The sequence below is a fragment of the Wyeomyia smithii genome, chromosome 3 (genome assembly GCF_029784165.1).
Source record: "Wyeomyia smithii strain HCP4-BCI-WySm-NY-G18 chromosome 3, ASM2978416v1, whole genome shotgun sequence".
In the NCBI taxonomy this organism is placed as follows: Eukaryota; Metazoa; Arthropoda; class Insecta; order Diptera; family Culicidae; genus Wyeomyia; species Wyeomyia smithii.
The window spans coordinates 203,532,856-203,555,826 of record NC_073696.1 but is presented as its reverse complement, the minus strand read 5'-3'; the positions used below and the strand labels follow the sequence as shown (position 1 = coordinate 203,555,826).

General features: G+C 36.7%; 3 protein-coding genes and 1 long non-coding RNA gene across 12 annotated transcripts in view; 3 read left to right on the top strand and 1 right to left on the bottom strand.

Annotated features, from left to right (window-relative positions):
* Positions 1-1,898: 1,898 nt before the first annotated feature.
* Positions 1,899-5,400, top strand: LOC129732999 (ras-related protein Rab-8A). Its single transcript, XM_055694528.1, has 5 exons — positions 1,899-2,474; positions 3,692-3,752; positions 3,818-4,022; positions 4,083-4,223; positions 4,286-5,400. Exons 1-5 carry the CDS (start codon positions 2,351-2,353, stop codon positions 4,379-4,381), a joined length of 627 nt encoding a protein of 208 aa, XP_055550503.1. The 5' UTR covers positions 1,899-2,350; the 3' UTR covers positions 4,382-5,400.
* A 1,211-nt stretch (positions 5,401-6,611) lies between these two features.
* Positions 6,612-22,971, bottom strand: part of LOC129732995 (trichoplein keratin filament-binding protein) — a 33,815-nt gene continuing 17,455 nt past the window's right edge. For 3 of the 5 annotated variants that reach the window (XM_055694517.1, XM_055694518.1, XM_055694521.1), the window contains exons 2-3: positions 8,580-8,869; positions 6,612-7,908 (exon numbers count right to left, since the gene is read on the bottom strand). In XM_055694517.1, coding sequence (XP_055550492.1) covers positions 6,704-7,908; positions 8,580-8,859 — 1,485 coding nt within the window. In that variant the 5' untranslated portion in view covers positions 8,860-8,869 and the 3' untranslated portion in view covers positions 6,612-6,703. Of the gene's footprint in view, positions 7,909-8,579; positions 8,870-8,944; positions 9,245-22,971 lie in introns of those variants that run through there. The other 2 variants (XM_055694519.1, XM_055694520.1) reach the window with 2 other exon arrangements.
* On the top strand, positions 11,421-22,493 carry LOC129732998 (peptidoglycan-recognition protein LB). 5 transcript variants are annotated; one of them, XM_055694523.1, is made up of 4 exons: positions 11,427-11,574; positions 11,767-12,082; positions 21,832-22,149; positions 22,214-22,493. In XM_055694523.1, the coding sequence occupies exons 2-4, from the start codon at positions 11,971-11,973 to the stop codon at positions 22,426-22,428; spliced, it is 645 nt and encodes a 214-aa protein (XP_055550498.1). In that variant the 5' UTR covers positions 11,427-11,574; positions 11,767-11,970; the 3' UTR covers positions 22,429-22,493. The 5 variants fall into 5 exon arrangements, with proteins under 5 accessions (XP_055550497.1, XP_055550498.1, XP_055550502.1 ...); XM_055694527.1 differs by having other exon boundaries at positions 11,428-11,574; positions 11,928-12,082; XM_055694525.1 differs by having other exon boundaries at positions 11,428-11,574; positions 11,810-12,082.
* On the top strand, positions 12,089-20,900 carry LOC129733000 (uncharacterized). Its single transcript, XR_008729409.1, has 2 exons — positions 12,089-16,856; positions 16,914-20,900. It is a non-coding gene; the product is annotated as an uncharacterized LOC129733000 (long non-coding RNA).

Sequence of the window (22,971 nt, the reverse complement as noted above, 5' to 3'; positions counted from 1 at the left end):
ATGACCAAAACAAAACAAAGTGACAGCTACCTGTCCTACCTGTGGTACTACGCACACCATTGCAACTGCTCGGAGAGTGTTTTTTTTTTTCAGCTGCAATGTGTCCGGGACGATATTGTCTTGAGGTAAAAACGAATTGAGTTGTTTAGCTATACACGGATTTCCGATTTTTATATATCATCTGAAAGAGTATAATTTTCTGAGAAAAAGGTGATTTTTTAAAACTCTATATCATTATCATTCGATTTTAAAATAAGAAATAAAAATTTGTTTTAAATCGCTAGAATGACAGTTGGTATTGTCGCTGCAGCACTACTCTGCAATTCGCTGGTGAGTCCAGCGACGCGAAAATTTCTAGCGATGTCATATTGCATGATTATTTCTCGCATAGTACAATGCAGTTTTATTGTTCTTTGATAAAATTGACATAGTTTTGCTACTAGAAAACAATCAAAACTATTAGAAAATAATACAGTTGCATATTTTGGGACATTTTATGTTGAATCAAAGAATACTTTATATTAAAATACTACGAAGTTCACTGGAAAATCCTTGTCAGACGAGCGATATATGGGCGAACTGTCATTGTAGCGATTTTGAGCAGATTTCGAGCAGTTTAAAATCGTGAGTTAAAAAGTGATGAACAACGACAGAAATTTTTTAAGTCACGTTTTACTTAGAAAATGCAGATCTTTTAGATGATATATCCGGAGTACTTCGTGATAAGGGTGAATCTAACAAACTGTAAACAAATGGAGATAATACCGGAAACGTATGAAATCAACTACTACCTAACCTTTAAACTTCGAGAAAATAATGTATCTATTTTCTAACTATTAAAAAGTTCGATGTTTGAATGAGTTTGAATGAGAAATACGCCCTTTTTGTTGTTTACGTTAGTGAAAGGCGAAACTTGACTTCGTCTTGATGAATGGACGGAATCAGAGTTGTCAACAAAATAAACATAAAAAGCAAAGGGCGTATTCCAATACGATAACGTAAACACGGCGTGTGGTAAAGGGCGATACTGTCGAGCAAATGAAAATAAGGCGCATAGCAAAGGGCGATACTGTCGAGAAAATGAAAATAAGGCGCATAGCAAAGGCAATACTGTCGAGCAGATCTAGATAAGGTGCAAAGTAAAGGGTGATACTTTCGAGCAGATCGAAGAAGTTGCATAGTAAAGGACGAAACTATAAATTTTCGAATATATAATGTAAAGCAACTGAAATTCAAGTTTTAGGTTTACCATGTACAAAGCTACAATTTTGCTTTTATTAGAGTATTTGGATGACAAATGTATTGTTCCTCTGTTATTTAGGATTTGAATTTGTGATTGAAAACTTTTTTTGTCTTTTTTGAGTTTTGTAGTCATTGTAAGATTCGCTCTAATCACAAAGTAGGCCGGATGCTTTCCACAAGCGGTAATGGCGGACAGTGCACGCAGCTCATTTTGACGTTTTCTGTAGGTCGGGTAATTTTCAATCGCAGTAACGGAGTGAAAACATAAAATTTTTGCAACGTAGCATAGCAACTTCAATAAACAGTTTTGTTTATTATGATCCGCGCATGCGCACGACGAAAATAAATAACAAAACGCCCATTGTTTGTTGAAGTTGCTACGCTACGTTACGATGTTGTGATATTTTCCACTCCGTTACTGCGATTGAAAATTCCCTGACCTACAGAAAACGTCAAAAAGGGCTGCGTGCACTGTCCGCCATTACCGCTCGTGGAAAGCTGGATAAAAAAATGATATAGCTAAACAACCCAATTCGACATAAGATTCAAAAGAACGCAGCCGTATTTGTCGAACACGGCTGCGCGGCGTCATTCTCACCACTTTTCATTTCTTGTGACATTTTGATCATCATCGGCGACAGCGATTGTCAAAATTATCACCCATCGGACAGAAGGAGAAAACTACAAAAGAAACGAAAAATTTACGTCGTCGTCGTCGTCGTCTTGACCCCAGAGTGTGTGTGATCGGAATAGTTTTAGTTATAAATTTTATCATTGCAAGATTTGCGCTGTATATTTTTGCTATATTTCCGTTTTCCAAGATAGCTCTGATTTGGAGACAGCTACTAATTTGTTAGATTAAAGTCGCGGTATTTCAGAGGTGAAACGGATAACAAAGAAGTTGTGCAAAAGGGCGATCCTAAAGAGAATAGAAAAAAAAACTTTCGAGAGTTCAAGTTGTGTCGTCTAGCCACCAGCAAGTGCTCAGTGTGCCACAGGAGCAAGTGAGAGCAACGATCCAGTCGATTCACTGTCAATCTAAGCCAGTGAAAAAGTAGCTTGAGATACCGTGAACAGCGTTTACCGAGGACCTGCCGCGAGCAAAATTATGGCGAAGACGTACGATTACCTGTTTAAGCTCTTGCTGATTGGCGATTCCGGTGTCGGTAAAACGTGCATTCTGTTTCGTTTTTCAGAGGATGCATTCAATACGACCTTCATCAGCACCATCGGTGAGTCACTGCTAGAGTATGACCCGTCTATGGATTCGTAATGTGCTTTTATCATAGGTTTTATGTTTTGGGGATCGGTGCATTTTTTAAAGCTTGGTGGAAAGAAATTTTTGTCATGGGTTACTATATTACCTAATAGAGCCGCCGCATTTTTTTTGTCATTTTGTTAGACTAAACAGTTCAATGATCATTGTTTTACCAATACCAATTGATTTACTTTTTGATTTTCTTTTCCTTGAAATGATACACACTTCGATATCAATTTACACGACTTCAAGTTTCACTTACTTCACGCTTACGGATATCAGTACTTTCGAACTATTGAATGACTTTATTTTTGGTTGCATCGATCATATGCAAGATTTACCCGTTGTTACCCTGTAATAAACGAGAAGCTCAAAGGTCAGTAAACCCAATCACAGCTGGTCAGCTGTGACGCAATGAATAAAACTGTTTATTGAATATTGCCATCTAACTGGTATGGCATAACTCTACATACTCTATTCTCTGTTCTACAAGAAATCTCACATCCATCTTTTGAGCTTAATCACAAACAGGCAAATCTTATTTACACATGTGCATCACGCCAGTTGCTCTGGTCTATCTGGTAACGGCGTCAGAGATGATCCGTTGTAGCGTTTGCTCTTGTTGACGCTGTAAGCAGACTAAAATAGAATAATTTCCGCTGGTCGATAGAGGCGTTCCCGTAAGTGTAAGCAGCAGCACTTACGGATAAATATGATTCGATCGTGATACTACAGTACCGATAAAACATATGTCGATCCAAACTGAGTAGAAGAATTTTGTCTATCTTTGGCTAATGGAAGCAAAATTAGTTTTGTGACTTTGGCCTCTAATATTGTAAGACGATGTGTATGTATCTAGTTGTTTTGACAGAAAAGCAATCGGTTCCGTTGGGATAAAATTGCTTGTGCCTAAGCGATTTTTGCGGTGAACCAGTATATTAGAATGTGAATTTTTAGCATTTAGTATATTGTATTTTTCTCTTGAATTTTATAATTACTTCATAGTACTTGTCTTTTTACTATAATTTTAAATTTCAATCCTGGGGTTTGAGATTAGTTATCACAAACGGATTTATTGTTTATTTTTTCTAACTAGTTTACCCAACAAATTTTGCTAATTTATCATAACATATTGCATCAACTACCCCTGAGAAATGTTGAATTCAAAATTAATTATTTGAATTTCTGCAGGAATTGATTTCAAAATTAGAACTATAGAGTTGGATGGCAAAAAAATTAAGCTGCAAATTTGGTAAGTCATAAACAGATCTTAGAATATCTTTTATATACTATAGAATTGTATGTTATCTATATCAGGGATACTGCCGGTCAGGAACGATTCCGCACAATCACGACAGCGTACTATCGCGGGGCAATGGGTATCATGCTAGTATACGATATCACACAGGAAAAGTCGTTCGAAAACATCAAGAACTGGATCAGAAACATTGAGGAGAACGCATCCGCTGACGTCGAGAAGATGCTGCTGGGGAACAAATGCGAGCTAAACGAGAAGCGACAGGTATGTTCGACTAATGTCAAAGCAAGCATTTCGTTAATTTTTCGATTAAAACAACGCCAGGTGACTAAAGACCGAGGTGAGCAACTGGCTGTAGAATATGGTATCAAATTTATGGAAACCTCCGCGAAGGCTAGTATTAACGTGGACGAAGCATTTTTTACACTTGCCCGAGATATCAAGTGCAAAATGGAGAAACGAATGGTAAATTTTGGATCGCAACTAACACGAATATTTATTCTAATGCTTGTTTTTCTTATTTCTAGGAAGCGAACAATCCACCTAAGGGAGGTCATCAGCTGAAAGCATCTGAGCAACCCCGGAAGGCACCGAGTTGGTTATCCAAGTGCAATCTGTTTTGACCTTGTAGTAGACCTATTACCTATTGTAACTTTTTTATATAACATACTAAATAATTATACAATAACGACGACTATGGTAACATACTTGTGTAGAACGGTAAAAAAAAAGTGCGTTGAGAAGTGGAAGCAAATTTTGCATAAAGATGTGACCACCAAACACGGAAGAGGCAATTCACAAAATGAAATGCATGGCACAGAAAATTAAGCTAAATTACTCAATCATATTTGTTTTTGTTTCGTTTCCGTAAAAAAGGTAGGTTCAGTTCTTATGTGAAAAGGGATAGGAACCCCATCCTGCTCCCACAATACAGCAGTGCGGTAAAAACGCGATGTAAGGTTTTTAATTTATTTACACTATAAAACTAAACATAGATATGACGTGAGAGAACGTAATGAGTGATAGCACGAATAGTTGTGGAACGAAAAACCCACTGAGGTCTAAAATCATACAAAAAAAAAAAACAATAGGAGGTACTGGATACAGGAGGTACTGCATACTGGAATGTTTTCTACTATTAACAAGGTGAAGTGTAAATTAGGCATTCCATTTCCACGCCACGGGATATGCGATAGACTGGTTTGATTAACAGTCTTTAAAGCTTCTTGTCATATTATTCGTCATGTGCAACACATCGGTTTCAGAAACACTTTCGAGGTGCTAGTAATCGAGAGTTTCGCTTTAAAAGGTAACTAGCGTTGTACTCAAACATTTTTTGCTCATTTGTCTAAGCGTAATAAGATGCTTTGAAGAGCTTCTCTCTCCACTATTTGACGGTGCGCGTCTGTCAGGTAAAAAGGTACATCTCAGTTTTTAAACACGTTTTGTCAACTTTTCTAAATAGCAGAACATGTTTCGTTTATTCATAGTTTGACGTATCCTTTATCGTAACGATAACAAATAAAACTGCAGAAAATAGAAACCACAGTCGAGACAAATATACATTTGATCTTATTGTATATGAGATGAATAATGGAATGAGACAGAAAAAAAATAAACTCGTTAGCGGCAAACTATCCAATTTTTAAACTCTTCTATGAATAAAACCATAATTCCCAATTGGCCCTCATCTTTCTCAAATCGAATGTGACAAACAGTTTCTCTAGCAATAGGTTTTCAACTCTTAAGTGAACATTTCATCAGCATCAGCAATTGTATTCCATCAAGATAGATCTCTCCTCATAACTCACTGATCGGGCGTTCTTATCCCTCTCTCTACCATGGTTACTCTAGAGCACCACACGTTTGAATGCAAAAAACCTGTCGAAATATTTACCAATCCTACTCAAAATGCATAAATATATTCTTGAACAATCAGTATATTGTTCAAGAATATATTTATGCATTCTGAGTAGCATTGGTAAATATTTCGAAAGGCTTTTCGCTTCCAAACCTGTGGTGCTCTAGAGTAACCATGGTAAAGAGAGGGTTATCCACACCACACGTCACAACTACTATCGTTTTCAGCACCAAAAATCACTCTCTATTAGTAGCCATGTGCTTCTTTTGAAGGAGTTAATGATGAGTCCAACTCTCTCTGTTTGCTTTCTAAAAGGCACGAATGACTCGTTCAATGCGTTGTTAGATCCAACAATATCTTCTGCTAACTCAAAGAGAATATCAAACTTCAGGATAATGATACCGCTTCTCTGACATAGCCAAAGGAGATGGAGAGGGCTAGTCTGTAAATTGACATCCCTGAACTTGTCAAGGATTTGATGCAAGATGTTGTGGATCGCCCTTCCAGCGAATCGCACTAGTACTTTTCAATAAAGGCTTTTTGCGTCTTGCTGTAATACGGCCCATAGATTTGAAGAGCGTAATGGCTAGGCAAAAATCTTCTTTAAAACTCTTTAAAAGTTTTCTTGACCTTGTCCAAGGTCGACAGATCCAGAGCTTGTCTACTCAATATGTAACAATTTACTTTTCCAATAACTTACATGTTCTGAAAATAATAAATACGATTTCTGCAACATTCAAACTACCTGATTATTCTATGTGAAACTTGTTAGTTGAGAGTGAAATGGAACCCGTTCATTTGTCGATAATTTTGTTTCAATCGTCTATAAAATATTTACATGAATCAAGCTTCGTTATTCCCACATTTTTTAAATGTAAATTCGCGTCTAATTCTTCGGTAGGTATATCGAGCCTAACTACTCAAATGGAAACATCTTTGGCTACGTAAACTAACTGTATATTCGAAGAAATTTCATCACATAATAAACCTCATTTATTGCAAAAAATAATTTATTTTGTCAGCTTTGGTATTAAAAATATCATCATCAAAAAACTGTCAAAAACTGTAAGAAGTATACTTACAACTAGCACCAAGCAACTTTTTTGCGACCGAATCGCGGAATGGACAGAACTCCTGACTGTTCTTCATTTCTATTGAATTTTTCGTTAAGCGTAAGATCTCGTACATTTATGTCATCAAACGGAAAGATGCTGCTGAAGGTCGGACTTCTGTAGGATTTTTGTGTAGAAGGTCGACTCAATTCCGCCGCTTTAGGTGGGTAATTATCTATTAGCAGCTCTCGTATTTGGTTGGAGTTAGCGACCGCTGAGGAATCTTTCGATTTCTCATCCATCTGCTGCTTTAGCTGTTGATTAGCAGCTTCGATAGCCTTGATGTGTTCTTCACGAATAGTAATCAAATCTCGTTGTCGTTGCGTACAATCTATCAATTTAGACTCGAAATCTGTAATGCGATCATCCAGTAAACAGCGAAGTTGTCGCTCTCGCACCAGGGCTTCCTCGTTCCATTTATCTTCCCACTTGGACAGGTTATGTTTCGCTTCCGACTCATACATGTTCTCGATTGTTGTCTGTTGGTCGACTTCTAGATCATACTGCAGTTGGAACTTTTTGCGCAGATAGTTTATCCCATCATTAGATTCTGGATAATCGATCGAAATTCTCTGAAGAAGCTGAAGATCGTGCTTAAGATCGTTGCGGACGGCTTCCGATCTTTCACGGAGTAGCATTTTTATACGCCTGAGATTATGCATTGCGACCACACGATCTCGGCGCCGATCGTTGTAGACCCTCAATTGTTCAATTTCCTTAGTGAACTCCTCCTGTTTCGAACGCAATCGTATCTCGTACAATTTCAATTCATTCATTTCTTGCTCACGACATTTCAATTCTTTCATGTGAAACTCTTGGTGTTCTCTCAGTTCTTTGATTTGCTGCTCTCTGCGTCGTTCTTTCTCGAGTAACACTTCCTCATGACGCCGAGCCTCCTCATGGAGTCGAATTTCTCTTTCTTGGTCATCTTTACGTTCTTTTTCGCTCTGCAGCTGCAGCTCAACCTGCCGGTCCAACCAGTTCAGTTTGGCCATTGCCTGATGCGAGTTTGTGGAATCCATTAGGACGGCATCGCGGTCATAACCCATACGCCATTTGGTGTACAAACTTGCCTCCAAGTCCATTCGACGCTTGGCTTCTTCAGTGTCGTTCAAGCGTGACCGGACGCTCTCTAGTAAATCGGTGGAAATTGGTTTGGATTTTGGGCGCTGCTTTTCTGTAAATGAAATACCCAATTAACTGTAGGCGTGAAAAGTTTTCAATCAAACATTAGTATATCAGGCGTTAAGTCAATTAGAAAGAAATTTCATTAGATGAGACGTTAAGTCAGCTAGGTATTAGATGCTATTCTTATAGTCACGTCAGTAAATTTCTCTAACTATTAAGGGCTATTCCCACTGCTTCCGTTCCGGGACCGGGCCGTGGCCGTTCCGTGTGTCGTCCGAGCTTGTTTGAGATTGATTGCATGCGTTCTTATGAACGCATTCACACCGACGCGCCGTGCCCAGACCGGGGCAGCGCTGAGTTGCCGTCGTGCTGCCGCCGTGCGAGAGAAAAACTATCGTTGCCGACGATACTTTGTGTTGGCTGGAGAGTGCACGGAAGGCACTCGGGTGGATGCGTGTATGTTGTAGTGACATATTTCGCGCGGAGTGAACTGCGGTATGAAAAAAAGAGAAAGACGTTCTTTCACATACACACATCAACATTTCTCAGCCAGAGCGCAGCGCAGGCACGGTTCGAGCACGGCGCAGTGTGAATGCATGAAAAGTCTTGGACACGGCCCGGTCCCGGAACGGAAGCAGTGGGAATAGCCCTTTCATGGTCATCTAGTGACTGCATAGAGACTCAAGCCCATCAATACTGTACAGAGTTGTATGGTTTTACCTTTTATCTCTCGTTGGAAATCATCCTTCTCCTTTTGCAGCGCGGCACATAGCTTTTCACGTCGCTCGTTAAGAGCAGCTTCCTTTTTCTCAGCTTCCTCTCGTTTGCGCTGTGCCTCCTCAGCTTGCTGCTGAAATTTGGGAGAATTCCACGAATCTAGACGTGACGTAATACGACTCCATTGGTCATAGTACCTTTCAACGGCAGCCGACTTCTGATACTTAATCTGTTCTGCCTCCCGACGCTTGGCTAGTGCAGCTTGTAATTTGGCACTTTTCATCGCTGTTCAACTAGAATAAAATTGAGAAAATGAAATGTCATTAACAGAAACGTGGAGCGTGGGGATTATCCATGGCAAATTCAACCAGGATACTAATGCGGATCTAGTGTTACGATCACTATGGTGCACACTGACAGCCTCGATCAGGGACTCGAACATAAGACGACTATCTTATTTGACCAGCACCTCGAAACCAGCTGTGAGTTAATCACAATGAGACAGAAATGGTTTTTACGCTGATAATTATTTGAATTGATTATAGTACTGTTAAGTCATTCTAAAAAAAAGGAACTAGAAGTTCAACTCGCGTGTAACAATTTTAAGATAAGTAAAACAAAGCGACTGTTTCCGTAGACCAACATCACCATGCTTACTCATATAACTTCGACTCATTGTCGTCGTAGAGAGCAGCAAAATCAGTGCCATAATCAGTGAACAATATCATTATAATATTGACGCCGACTTATTCAATGCAATTTCAAGCAATCTTGTTATCAAGATTAACGATGATTCAGTGAGAGATTATTCAAGGGAGTGAAATCACATATTAAGCTCCCCACAACATCTTGAAAATTAGTGGATACGTCATTTATTATGATAACTATATATATTTTGTATCTTTTATATTTAAGACTAGTAATAGGGCATATAGTCGAGTCACTAGCCCTTGACAGAGCAGCAAGCTCACCAGATAAAAGAAGAAGAAGAAGACTAGTAATATTTTAATGTAGTTTCACAACAGTAAATAATGGATGCCTTGAAGAAGAAAAAGGATGTTTATCAACACGAATGGTTTGTTGCGTTATGTTTTCCATGAAACAAACATTCACGCGTCCGGCGAGCATTCGACTGGTTTATCGGTGAATCCCCCCAGAAGCATCGTGTGATTTTTAATAGATGAATACATGCATAACTATGCTTCGTATTGGCGCAAAGCATCATCGATTTGTTACACCAGTGTTATTTAGTCATTCCGACATAATTTACTTAATAAATATATTTATCTCAACTATAAAACTTTGAAACTCAGATTTTTTTTGCTAACCTTAAGTCCGAATAGAAAATTTTACAATATCAGAAATCGATTGATATGCATAACCAAACCAAAGTATTGGGATCAATTCGAATTGCGCACCACAAGTTGTTGGGCTCTACTTCTGTAGTAGTAGGTATCGGGGTTGTTTCGTTAGTGAACCTATCGAAATTTATGTACTTTTGAAAATGGCATGTTTTCGAGAGTTGTACGGTAAAAGATGTTTTGAAGTTCAGTTTTCGTATGCATGCTGGCTGGTACTCAAATTCTTATTTCCTTCTCGCATGATTTTTTGTATTTTTTTATTGAGCGTATAGAAAGCGGAAGTAATGTACGAGTATTTGAAACTTATTGATGTTTTTTCCCTTGAATGTGTACTGACCACGAGAAGGATTTATGTAGCATCATTTGGTTGTCAGTGAAAAAAGTACCGTAATTATGCTCCTCGCTGGTAACCGACGAGATAATTGGAACTTTAATTCAAAATACTCAAACCAAACAAAAGTCTTAGAATGATTGTTTCTATTTCTTGAAAAAGAAATTTATTTACCGAAGATTTTAATCACGTTCATGAGGATATGATACTTTTAGATATAAATATACTCATGTTTTAAAACTGAAACTCGCAACAAACTTTGTTGACAAAGTGTTTATAATTATTGGTAATTTTGAACGCATTTTCATGTAGTTCAGCTTGAATTACTTTCGATAACAACATGTCATTTTAATAATTTTGATTGTATTTGCAAGTTATTGTTACCATCTATCAAATTACAATACATTGCATACTAGCACTAGTCAACAATTCATAAATTTATTACGACACACTAGTAGTAAAATAATATCCAGAAGTTTGTTAAAAAAAGTTCATATAGTCTATCCGATAAGCTGATTAAATAGAATTGCATCTCCGTGAAAAAAAAAATAAGTGAAAGAGCTCAAGTCAAATATACCAATCCGTTACTTACGTTTCGTTCGACCAAAAGGAACAGAGTAAAAAGCATTAAATACAGCAAGGACAACTCTTCTAAATTTGCTTAGTCACTTGTACTTGTGGTAGAAGTTTTGTTCAATACCGATACAAGCTATGAAAGATTGTATGGAAAAACGTAATTATCAATCAATTTGCAAATTGATGGAATTAATTACCATAGAAGGCGTAGTCACGACTGCTGTTAAAATAGAGCAAGTATTTGCTGTGATTCTTAAAATTTGACGAGAAACGTTTAAACAAGCAAACATTTTAATGATAGTGATTTAATTCCAAGGTCCTTAATCGGTCTACTTAAATTACAGAAAACAAAATTTGACCGGTATAACTGTAGCTAGATCATCCAATTAAGAATCAAACAAACTTAAACTTTAATGAAATGTCAATAAAAAGCTCACATTTACACAAGTGAAGCTCATCTGCGTGTTCGCTACTAATGACGAGAACCGAGCAGCCACCAGCTGCTGTATAATGTTTCTTATCATTTACAATGAGCTTGAGCGTTAAGCCGCCAGCATATAAATAAGCGGGAGCTTTCAACCCAGCTTGCCATTGCAAACGCGCGCTTGAATACGTAAAGTGGACACTCGACTGTTACATTCTTTACTCCGGCCACATGCGTCGCAGGCTAGTTTTTATTCATCTGCATTAAGCGTGACTACGCGAGTTTCGTTCATTATTGGTGACGTCGGTAAATCTAATGGATGAACCTTTATCAAATTAATAACTTTCGGCCCAGGTGGTGGTGTAGCACGTCGTCTTATCAGCAGTAGAAATGTGCTAGCAGAACATTACGCACCCAAAGTTGTAACAGCTACTTAATTGAAACCATCCAAATTCGCGCAAACTTTGGTGATATCAATTAAATTTGTTATCCCCGAAGGTTTGTCAAACAAGCAGCGTATTTACAATTGATAACAAAACAGCGCTAAATTGCAATGCTGTCGGCAGTGCTTTATTTGTGACGCTCGATAAGACCATTAGAGAAGGTACGCCGTCATTGTTTGTGGTAAATAAATGAAAACTGGTTTCCCAAAATACAAGGCTCATATTGAACAATGAAACATTGAAGTTTAGACGGTGAAAAATGGTTATGCGTTGTCGAAATACAGTATTCATATCTGTTGGAATGCCTACAAGAAAATTGATTATACTGGTAGCAGTAATTTTAGGCATTACAGAAGCAGTTCAAGCATGCCGTAAGTAAAAAGTTAATTGCACACATCGTAATGCTGTTTAAATATCTTGCCTTAGAAAATTAGGATTGTGCTGAAATTTTGCTTTTGAAAATGATGACCCAATTATATGAGAATATCCTGGTTCATCCTTGGATGTTTATCGAACGAAATACGATTTATCATCAATCCTAGTAGCGGTGATTTTCAGCCAATTTGTGTACATGTTACATGGGCAAGTGGGGCAAATGAGGTAAAAAATAAGTTTCCCAAACTTTTTCACAATAGGTCCGCATACAACATGATACCACGCGCGATGATTGTTAGAATACCTTATACCTAATATTCTTGAGTGAAGTAGCCTAGGTTGTATATACAGTAAACTTTATGATTATTCACTAGAGCTTAAAAATGCCCCGGTATACTTACTTTACGTGTGACAAACATCACATATCAAAAGCAAAACAAAATTGAACTGAATTGAACAGGTTTGCCTGTTAGTAAGAGCGCGGGGATTTTTCCAATTGAAACAAAAAATGTACGTGTTGGAATAACAACAGGTACTGCAACGAGATTGTCTGATATATCTTTAAAATAAAATTGTAACAACGTGAACATACTTTTGAGGTTGAAACGAACAGTAATAGGAAATTCAGGTTGTACATTAGCTGCATTTGTATTCTACCGTTGATTGTGATGGACGAGTTAAGTGGAACCACCAGTATAAGAGGTAACTATTTCTTTAATGAGAGCAGCCAATTCAAAAGCACAATGTTATTAAGTGGATACTTAGAGCTGTTATCGGAAGCAATGATAAGGAAAAATCTATAGAATAAAGGTGTGGGGAATTACACTTTCGCTGAGTGTTTGTTTTGCATTTTTGCTCACACGATAGGAAAATCGATTACGAACAGTCAATAATTTGGACATCATAATAGCATATTCTATCCACAAAAATCATTCGTTAACCTGCATATTTGGTCAGCGTGCGACCAGACCGAACCAAGCATTTTTTAAAAGATCGAGTTTTATCACCAGTGGATGTTAAAATTGATAATCTATCTTTCATGAAAAAAACGAAATCATTTGAACAGTTTATAATGGTATTATAACACAATTTCTCTGCAGCAGTCGCAGGAAATATACGGGGTTGTTAAACTTTGATCGCCGATTACTCGAAATAATGTTTTTGGCGCTTGGTTCGGTCTGGTCGCACGCTAACCATTTAATGGTCTTATAGTTTTAAGGAAAACGAAATTTTTAGATATAGTGCATTTGAATGAAATCGATCAACGAATTAACATTAAAGTTATAACTCTCCTAAAATATCGTGTTAGTATATATAATTGAAGTATTGTGTAACTCTTAACCGTATATTATAACTAATCACGGCAACTTAGGCTACGCAGTTTACACAAATTTGTTGGACAATTACTTTGTTTTACATCTTGCTACCATATAAAAATCCCAGCTTACTCGTTACATCAAATCATGATTCGTAGAACATGGTGTAACAGTTTGATAAAAAAGGAAGCGCAGGATGGTTTTACTATGGAATACAGGAAGAATTTTTTCTTTATTTATTAATGTTTCCTTGCTCGCTAGGAAAAGAAATGTCTCAATTTTCAATGTTTAACTTGTGAGGCACTATTCAGAAGAACAAATATTGTTAGTTAGTTATGTCATATTTACAAATGCATCTCAATGATATACTTAACGATGCGAAAAATTGTTATTTAGTGGCTGTATATAAACAAACTTTTTCGCAGTTTGATTTGTTTTCAATATTCTGCTTTTGACATACCGTTACAACATGTCTCTACACATCATGACATGAAATAGCACTTTTGGTTGATAACTATTATTGATCAAAATAAAAAATAATTATAACTACATAAAATCAAATAGTTGTTAAAAATACTAATTGACGGAGTTTCAGATAATTTTATGCAGTTTCTTGGTTTTTTACAGGTTTTAACACCAAAACTAGCATCGCGAATTACGTTGTTGGTGTAGGTGTAGTTTTTTTAAGCAACGACGCAACTTTAGTTGTTGCTTGTATCTTTACAATGTCGTCGTAACATCGTAGTAACAAAATAATTTTCTTGAAACCACTGAAATTCGGTAGTGCAACAAATGCTCATTATTTATTTTTCATTATGCTTCGATTGTTGCATGGGGCCCAACCAAATATTTTTTGGGGCCCTCTTTGCTACAAACATTCAAAGGTAATTGTTTTTGATAGCGTTTATTGTCACAAGAAGTTGTCATACTTTAAAGTAGAAGATTATAAAGTCTTCCTTATAAAGTCTTCCAAATCGATACTAGGTGTGCTCAACCAGACCGCCTTTTCGGGTGTGAGTGTGTGTAAAAAGAAGGAATGATTTAAGAGTGACGTAACGTCTAGGATTATCATTGGTGTATGCAGATAGTTATGACTAAAAAATCTGAGACGCGGAAACGAACATGAAGTAAAACCAATCTTTCATAATATTAGCATAGAATTTTATTTTATTTCTTCTGTTTCCCGTAAACTTGTCTTGCATCAATTCATTTGTAATAGAAAACGAAAAATATAACTCACAAATCATAATAAAGAACAATTAAGGAGAATAGAACAAACAATTCAACTAACTTTGAGTGTCACCAAAGATAACTAGAACAAGATTCCTGACTTCCAGTTTTTTCATATATTTTGCCCACGACACCTTTACAACCGTTAGTGCTGCCATCTGATGATTTAAATTCGCATATTTAAATTAGATGGCCGCACCGTCAATTTCTTGAAAATCAGATGGCAGGACCATACAAGGATATCGAAAATAAAGTGCTATACATTTCGCCACCTTGCCGTCATTATCAAATTACCAGTATAGAAATTAGTTCGACTTTTGTTCACGCGCAGCGACAATCGTGTCCGATGTATACTGCAAGAGTTGAAAATCTTGTACTAGTCATCTTTGGTGTCACACAACAAGCAATAAAGTTTTCGTCTAGGCTCTAGAGCAGCGGTTCTCAACCTTTTTTGGTCCGCGTCCCTTTGGTGATATTTTTCAAATCAATTGTACCCCCTGCCTTGGTTTGTTATCGCAGAGTGAGAGTAAGTAGTGACAGATCATGTTGTGGTAGTCTAATTCAGGTTTCAAATCAAACTATGGTTTGTTTGATTGCTACACTGCCTATAATCGCATATCAGTCCCATCTGGAAAACATCAAATTGAGAAAACAGCGCTTGAAGATATTTTTCATGTTTTGGGTATTTCTCCTGTTTGGGGTGTGCTCAGAGCCGGATTTATGGGGGGGCCCAGGGGGCCCGGGCCCCCACAAATTGAGAAAAAGATTTTTCTCTTTGAAAAATGAGATTTAATCAAAAGTTCGATTTACAGTAAGAAAATTTGATCAGACCATTTCAATCTGACACTTTCTTTCAGTGTTATTTTTTTACTAGCGCCAATATCACAACTACATCCATAAGAGCTCACCTTGGATCAGGGTTGCCACATTTATTTCTGTATTTTTGCTCGAAAATGTCTGTATTATCTGTTTCACGGGCTAAAAAATCTATATAAAAAATCTGTATCCAGCAAACTAAAAATGTTGCATGAAAATCTTCTTCCTTAAAGAAAATATTGAAACAAATCACCATTTTTTGCTTTGGCCTAATTTTTTATTAGTTCCAAACTTATAATTAGGCGAGTTAATCAAATGTAGTAACTGAACACGATATTGCTTATTTATCTTTACGTGATGTTCATGCATGTTTTTGTTAATTTAATTCTAGTAGCTCCTGCTTGGTTAGCAACGTAGCTTTTAGCTTTTAAAATTGAGCTCATAAGCTTAGGGGCCATGAGATATCTGGCTTTAGACTTGCTGCAATTATATATTGAAAATATGCGTTCTACAAAAGCCGAAGAATGTGGAATTATTGAAAAAATTCGCACAAATGATCTCAGTAACGGAAACATGAATTTACCATTGGCATTGTGGCGTCCAACTACTCAGACCAAGTTAAGTCATCTGTTTCATCGAATCTTCCGGTCAACAAGTTTGTTCTTAGCGAGTAAAACTCGTTATTCATGTCTTGTCGATCAGTTACTGTTACGAATTTTGGAAATCAAATCATTTAAATTTTCCAATTTCACGAATGTTTAGAATTGAATAAAGCTACCGTTTTTACAACAGAATCGATAAAATCGAACAGCTTTGCGATTTGTTTCACAAATTTTAAATAGAAATCCCGTCAAATCTTTCGAAACGTTATTTTCCGCCTTCGTCCAAGCCTCATCCCTCTTCTTCTGCAACGATACTAACATAAACAGCATCAGGTTTTTTCACAAAAGTTTGAAAGTCGTTGAATTGAATTTAACCTTCCAAAAAAATGATTTCATTTCGAATAGCAAAAGATTCTGTAAAATCTGTATTTTTGACAATATTCTGTAATTCTGTAATACAGATTCTGTATTGCTTTTTTAGTTCAAAAATCTGTAAAATACAGAAAAATCTGTATATGTGGCATCCCAGCCTTGGATTCTCTTGGAATGACACACATTAACACACCATTTGAATCGAACCAGCGCGCATGGGAGATAAAGCAGAGAAAGAAAATAACCCACAAGTTTTTTTAATGCATTGCTTTTGCTAACTTGTCCGAATCAGGAACACCAGATGTGCTTTGCAAAATGCAGATTTTCTGAGTTCGTGTGCAGATTTTATTGACCTGCAGATGTGTGTAGTTTTTTCCTAGTTTCTGTAGATTATTGTCAGAGTCGTCTTATATTTGCGCAGTCTTTCTCAAATTGTGTGCAAATTTTAGCCTGTGGATCGCAATTTTTTCAAATAAGGTTTTTTTTTTCAGGTGTCAAGAAAAAAAAAATCGAAGATGAAACTAATTAAAAATAGGTTGCGTACGACTGTGGAGAATGAAAGGCAGTCTTAGCATTATTAAGTTTCGAGTACGAGTATACTGAAGGAGTTGAATGTTGATTATTTAATTAATAAGTTTTCTGCAAAACAACACGAAAGAAAAAAATTTAACAAATTTTTGATAACTTTTCAATAGCAAATAAATGTTTTTAACTCGTACGATAAAAAAAAGGTTTTGTTTTATTTCGGGGCCCCCACTATAACTGGGCCCCGGGCCCCCACAGTCGTAAATCCGGCCCTGGGTGTGCTATTCTAATTTTTTTGTCATGATGTAATGAAATAGACCTCAATCATAACTTCTTCATTGAAGAATTGCCTTTGTCGTGAAAATTACAATGAAAAAAAGGGAGAGACTAATATGCGATTATTTAGGCCATCGAGTAGCAAAATAATCACATACCAGTCTCACTTTCAATTAGTCGGGGTACTACTCCATATTTTTCTCAAGTATTTTGAATATGGGAAACGTTTATGACCGCAGACAGCATCTAAATTTTCTGCATGGAGAATTGCGGAAACATCCACCCATTACTTACCCCGACTTTAAGGTCGTCGTTGAAAAAGCAAAATATAAGGGTGAAGTCTTGGATATGCTACTGAACAATATCCTTTCTTATGTCTTCAGTGTTTCGCAATACTTGCTGAATAAAACTATTCCGCATTAGCCCGTGCACTTAGCATATTGGAAGAGTAGTATTGAGAAAGGGAAGTTTCCAATTTCATTACAACAGTGACTTGACGAAAGACGACGACGATGAAAAGAGGTACAAGCTGTTTTTAGCTAAGCAACTAAAAACTTCTGAGTTCTGACCATTTCAACTTGAATTATTATTTGAAGTGAGCAGATCATCCGCAGGAAATTAACCCCTTGCAGAAAGCAGCATTGCTCAAGACTATTGTCCCTCTGATTGACGAAACCAATAACCTTTCGGGAACAAACTTTCAAAAAAAAGTTGCAGTTTCAGTGTCTACTTAGAATTATCTTTTGTGTGGAATTTATTTGAAATAACCTTGCAATTATCAATTATTTGATGATTTTTTAACAGTAAAAAGCTTGGAAAACAACACCAAGTATTTATTATATGGATTGTAGAAAAAAATATGGCCATACTCAGGAAAAACATTTGGTGGGACTGATATGCGATTATTTTCAAGATGGGACAATTTGACCTCACATTTTTTTTGACTTTTTTCAAATAAAACATACTTTTTCGTTTTCTTAATCGATAGTAGAGCAAGAAATAGATGGAATCTGATATTTAACTCAAAAACGATGAAAATTCATATGGGACTAGTATGCGATTATAGGCAGTACAGTCATATTTTAAAATCAAGAATGCAAAACAAATGAAGTGGTATAGGGAAAATTGCTTTGTCCGCCATTACTGATTTTTTTTCGCGTACCCCCTGGAGGCCTTCGCGTACTCCAGGTTGAGAACCGCTGCTCTAGAGGGTTATCGATTGTAGTTGCCATATATAATGCCGAGTTTTGCCGATTTTTCACCGAGTGCTGATTCTGTGAGCACTTAGTATTTGATGGCTGATAGATCAGAGGGCTATGAAACAATTAGAAGTACAATTCCGGGGTGTTCCATTAAGTAACAATCTGATGTTTTTCGAAAATCCCTGCTGCTTAAAAGAGCTTTTTATTGAGTTATTCGATGTAATGAATCAATTAAAGCCGATCTTACCTGTCAAACCCCACACCCCAGGGTTCAAAATTTCGAATAAGTTCGACCTGCTCATTGTTATACATGATGTTTAGTGTTGGTTTTGAATCTCACCATTCAATTCTTTGCTTGCCCGATAAGTCAAAAATATCAGGATTATAACAAATCTTGATATTTTGTTGCGACCTTTTTATATCAACTTGTGCTCTAAACTTGGTCTCGTTAATAGTCAAAATATTAAAACTACTTACTGATTATCACAAATTATAGCAAGTTTTGTAAGGTTTTTGGCAGAAAAAGAACAGAATTAGTTAGAATGTACAATATTTTGTTGATTGAATAGCAAATTTTGTTATAAATATGCTTTGGAAAAACACACTTTTGAACATTCAAGTGTATGATAACAGAATTTGATATATTTCTGTATTTTTTATCATTCTGGCATATCAATAATATTACAGGCTTTGTTATTTTTATCAAGTTCAGATATGTTTGTGTTACCCGTTTGTTATAATCGTTTGATCGGGTGTCTAATCAAAACCGCCCTTGAACTACTCGAATTTTATTTTATTGTTGCGTTGAAGATCTTTCGTCATCTCATACCGATACCGAATTCGTTTAGTAAACACTTCATAGAGATAAATGATAACTCTGTTGTTGTTTACGTGATGTTTAGAATTATAGTCTCCTGTTTTTTTTCTCGCTGTAGTTTCCTGCTTTTTTCTTCCCATTTATTTGAAAGTCTTTTGCCTTACTGTTAAGTTTTACTTGAATTAGGTTGTTTAGCTATATCAGTTTTTTATATCATCTGAAAGGTCTGCATTTTCTGAGTAAAACGTAATCTTAAAAAAAAATTCTATCGTCCTTCGCTTTTTAAATCACGATTCTAAACTGCTCGAAATCGCTACAATGACAGTTCGCCCATATACCAACTGTCATTGTAACGATTTGGAGCGAATTTTAATTCTTCATTTAAAAATCGAAGGATAATGATATAAAGTTTTAAAAAATCACGTTTTGCTCAGAAAATTACACTCTTTCAGATGATATATAAAAATCGGAAATCCGTGAATAGCTAAACAACCCAATTGGAGAAAGAATTTACAACTACGAAGAGAACCCTGAAATCCTCTGCAGTTCCTCTTTTATGTAAAGCTTTTCGAGCATTTGGGCTCGTTTCACTCTAGTGCGCAGTGGCAGGAGAGCTCAAAATCGTAGTTTTATTTGATTTAATTGACACATTCAGAAGAAATTTAGCATTTATAAATGACACATTCTACCGTGACGTTACAACGTTTCGACTATTCTGTAGGCATCATTTTAATTCTAACTTGTTTGTTTTTCATGAAACCCTTTGATATTATTACAAATTCGGAAAGTAGACAAAATTTCCTATAAAAATGATGTATAAGATATCTGTTTACTTTATTTAAATTACCTTGGGGAGTGAAAATGTAGCGTGACGTTACAACGCGCGAGAAATTGAGGTGTCGGGACTTTTCTTACAAAAGTCAAAAACTCTGCTCTGTTTGGAATTTTATAACAGTTTCTTCTTCCACGATTTGATAACAAATAATAATCGAACATTTTGCCATGTTTAGAGAGCCTATAACTGGTAACATCTATATTTGAGAAGCTTCTATATTTCGTGACGTTACAACGCTCATTTTTCAGCAAGGGGTATTCTCACTCCGTTGTAACGTCACGAAAATATGAATCAGTCGATATCCATTATTTATAACTTTTTTTAGACATTTTCATAAGAAATAGTTCAATATCTGATTTTCTATATTTCTACTTCTACTTTATGGACTTGGTTTGTGGGGTTATCCATAAACCACGTAACAAATTTACTTTGTCGTTTGATGTTTGGGAATGCAAAACCAATCTTAAACTTGGAGATTTTCAGTGTGGACTTCCTCACTGCGACCAGAATTATTGATCTATTGTGAAATATGCCCTGGTGTCAGCTCTATCCCGCACTTCTTTTTACTAGCAATACCGCCGCTATTGAAAAGTGGCAAGCTTATTATTTTTTTATCCGTGCTTGTGTGTAATGTGGATTTTACCCTCCTTTTTTACACGCTATCTGCTCTACTATACCAAGCCTCGTTCCTCTTGCCAAATATTGCCAATCATAATTCCCTGGAGAAGTGTAGTATTGCGTCCTTCTGGTAAGTTTTATTTATAAGATGTACTTATTATTGTTCAGAGGAAGTCACGCAAAGGTTTTATAGATTTCAGCCTAATGGAAGGGTAAGTGTGGTGGAGGGGCCTGAGAACAAACCCATGCTTAAGTTCTTTTTGACATCGAATAGCCTGATTCTAGCAAGATTCAAACCCACGATAACCCGCTCGACAAAGCGGACTCTGTAACTTTGTGGTTACGCAGCTCCCTTGTTTTGAAGATATACCGTTTCATACCAGACTAGTCCTTAAAGTTCGATTTTTTTTTGAATATCTAATAAACTGTAGCATACTGTAGGCAACAATGTTCAGCATATATTTGTATGTTATTGAAACACACAATTTTGTAGGACATACTATCTTCAGAAATAAATAGTACAAAAACCCTCTTAAAATGACAATGAGTTTAAGTTCAGAACTCCGGTGCTAGGCACTGCAGAATGTAACTTTTCAGTCCTGCACGTCGGAGGATGGTGTTTTCAGCATATCTGTAGATAATATCGTCACAAAAAGACACTTTTCTTCTAACCTACCTTGTTTTAGAGAAATAACGTTTTATATAAGTTCAATCTTTGAAATAATAATTTAAAAGTTAGAAAACTATAGCATTTAGAAGGCAACAATGTTCAGCAAATATTTGTATATCATCAAAACACACAACTATCAAAACACAAAATAATTCCTATAATTCCGGTGTTCGTTTTTATTTTTCAATTCAAAATTTTACATTTACCATCCCTACCGGCATATTCGTTACCATTTATGTTCCTTCCGGCATGTTTGGGATATATCCGAATCAAGTGAAAATAACGTTGATCAACACAGGTGCACTCCAAAAGCTCAAACCGGAAAAAAATGAAAGATTATAACTATTCAGTATTCAACCATTTCTGTGAATTTTGGTGTCCCTAGCCATTATCAAAACGCGTCATTAATTGTTTCACCTGTTTTTATAGTATTCTGAGCTTCCAATCACTGTTTTCTTCTTTGCAGTTCCTTATGTGACACGTGAGGCATGGGACGCTAAGCCTCCGAAATTGGTGGAGAAGTTTTCAGGTCCTATTCCGTACGTTATCATCCATCACTCATATGAGCCCGCGGCCTGCTACGATGGACCTGGCTGTGAGAAAGCCATGCGAACAATGCAACGTATGCACCAGCAAAATCGCGGTTGGAATGACATCGGATACAGCTTTGCAATCGGTGGTGACGGACGGATCTATCAGGGACGAGGATTCAATGTTATCGGTGCTCATGCACCACGATACAATTCACGGAGTGTTGGCATCTGCATGATTGGCGATTGGCGGTGTAAGTGGTAAAATTGTAACGTAAGGCAAATAATGTTTCAAGTGAATTTTTAATCATTTTCCAGTTGATCTGCCACCCAAACAGATGCTGACTGCATTGCATAGCCTAATCGAGTATGGAGTTCAAAATAATATTATAGAATCGAACTACACTCTGATTGGCCACCGGCAAACTCGCCCGACGGAGTGTCCAGGCGATCGGTTGTATGCCGAAATACAAACATGGCCTCATTATTCGCCAATGATGGACGTGGTCGACCCTAACAGTATTCCATCGTAGACTGAACAGTGTATAGAAGTTTAATTTTTCGAATAAAACTCACACGAATAACACCTTGTATATAAGTATTGTTATAATTTTATCGAGAAAACCGATTTAGGACTTCGATTGAAAATTTTACGCAAAAACTACATGGTATTTATAACAAGCTATGGTCACTACAGAGAATTCAAGTAGCCGATACCAAAAAATTGAGGTAGTGAAATGTACTACATGTGGTCCCCGTGGTTCTGTGGTTAGCGATGTCGGTCGGCTCGCTCCCCCATACACGATTGTGATGTCGGGTTCGATTCCCGATCAGGTTGAGGATCTTTCCGAGCTGGAAATTTTCTCGACTCAGCACTGAGGCACGGTGTATCGTTGTACTTATCCTACAACATGCAAAATGTGCCAAAAACAATATCGATAACGAATTCTCTCATCTAATCTAGTTGATCGAGACCGCTCTTGGCCCTCCAGGCTAGTGTGCGATATTGTTGTTGTAAATGCACTACATATTGAAACATACATATTGAAACAAGAAAACTTTTAGCTTGAAATTTG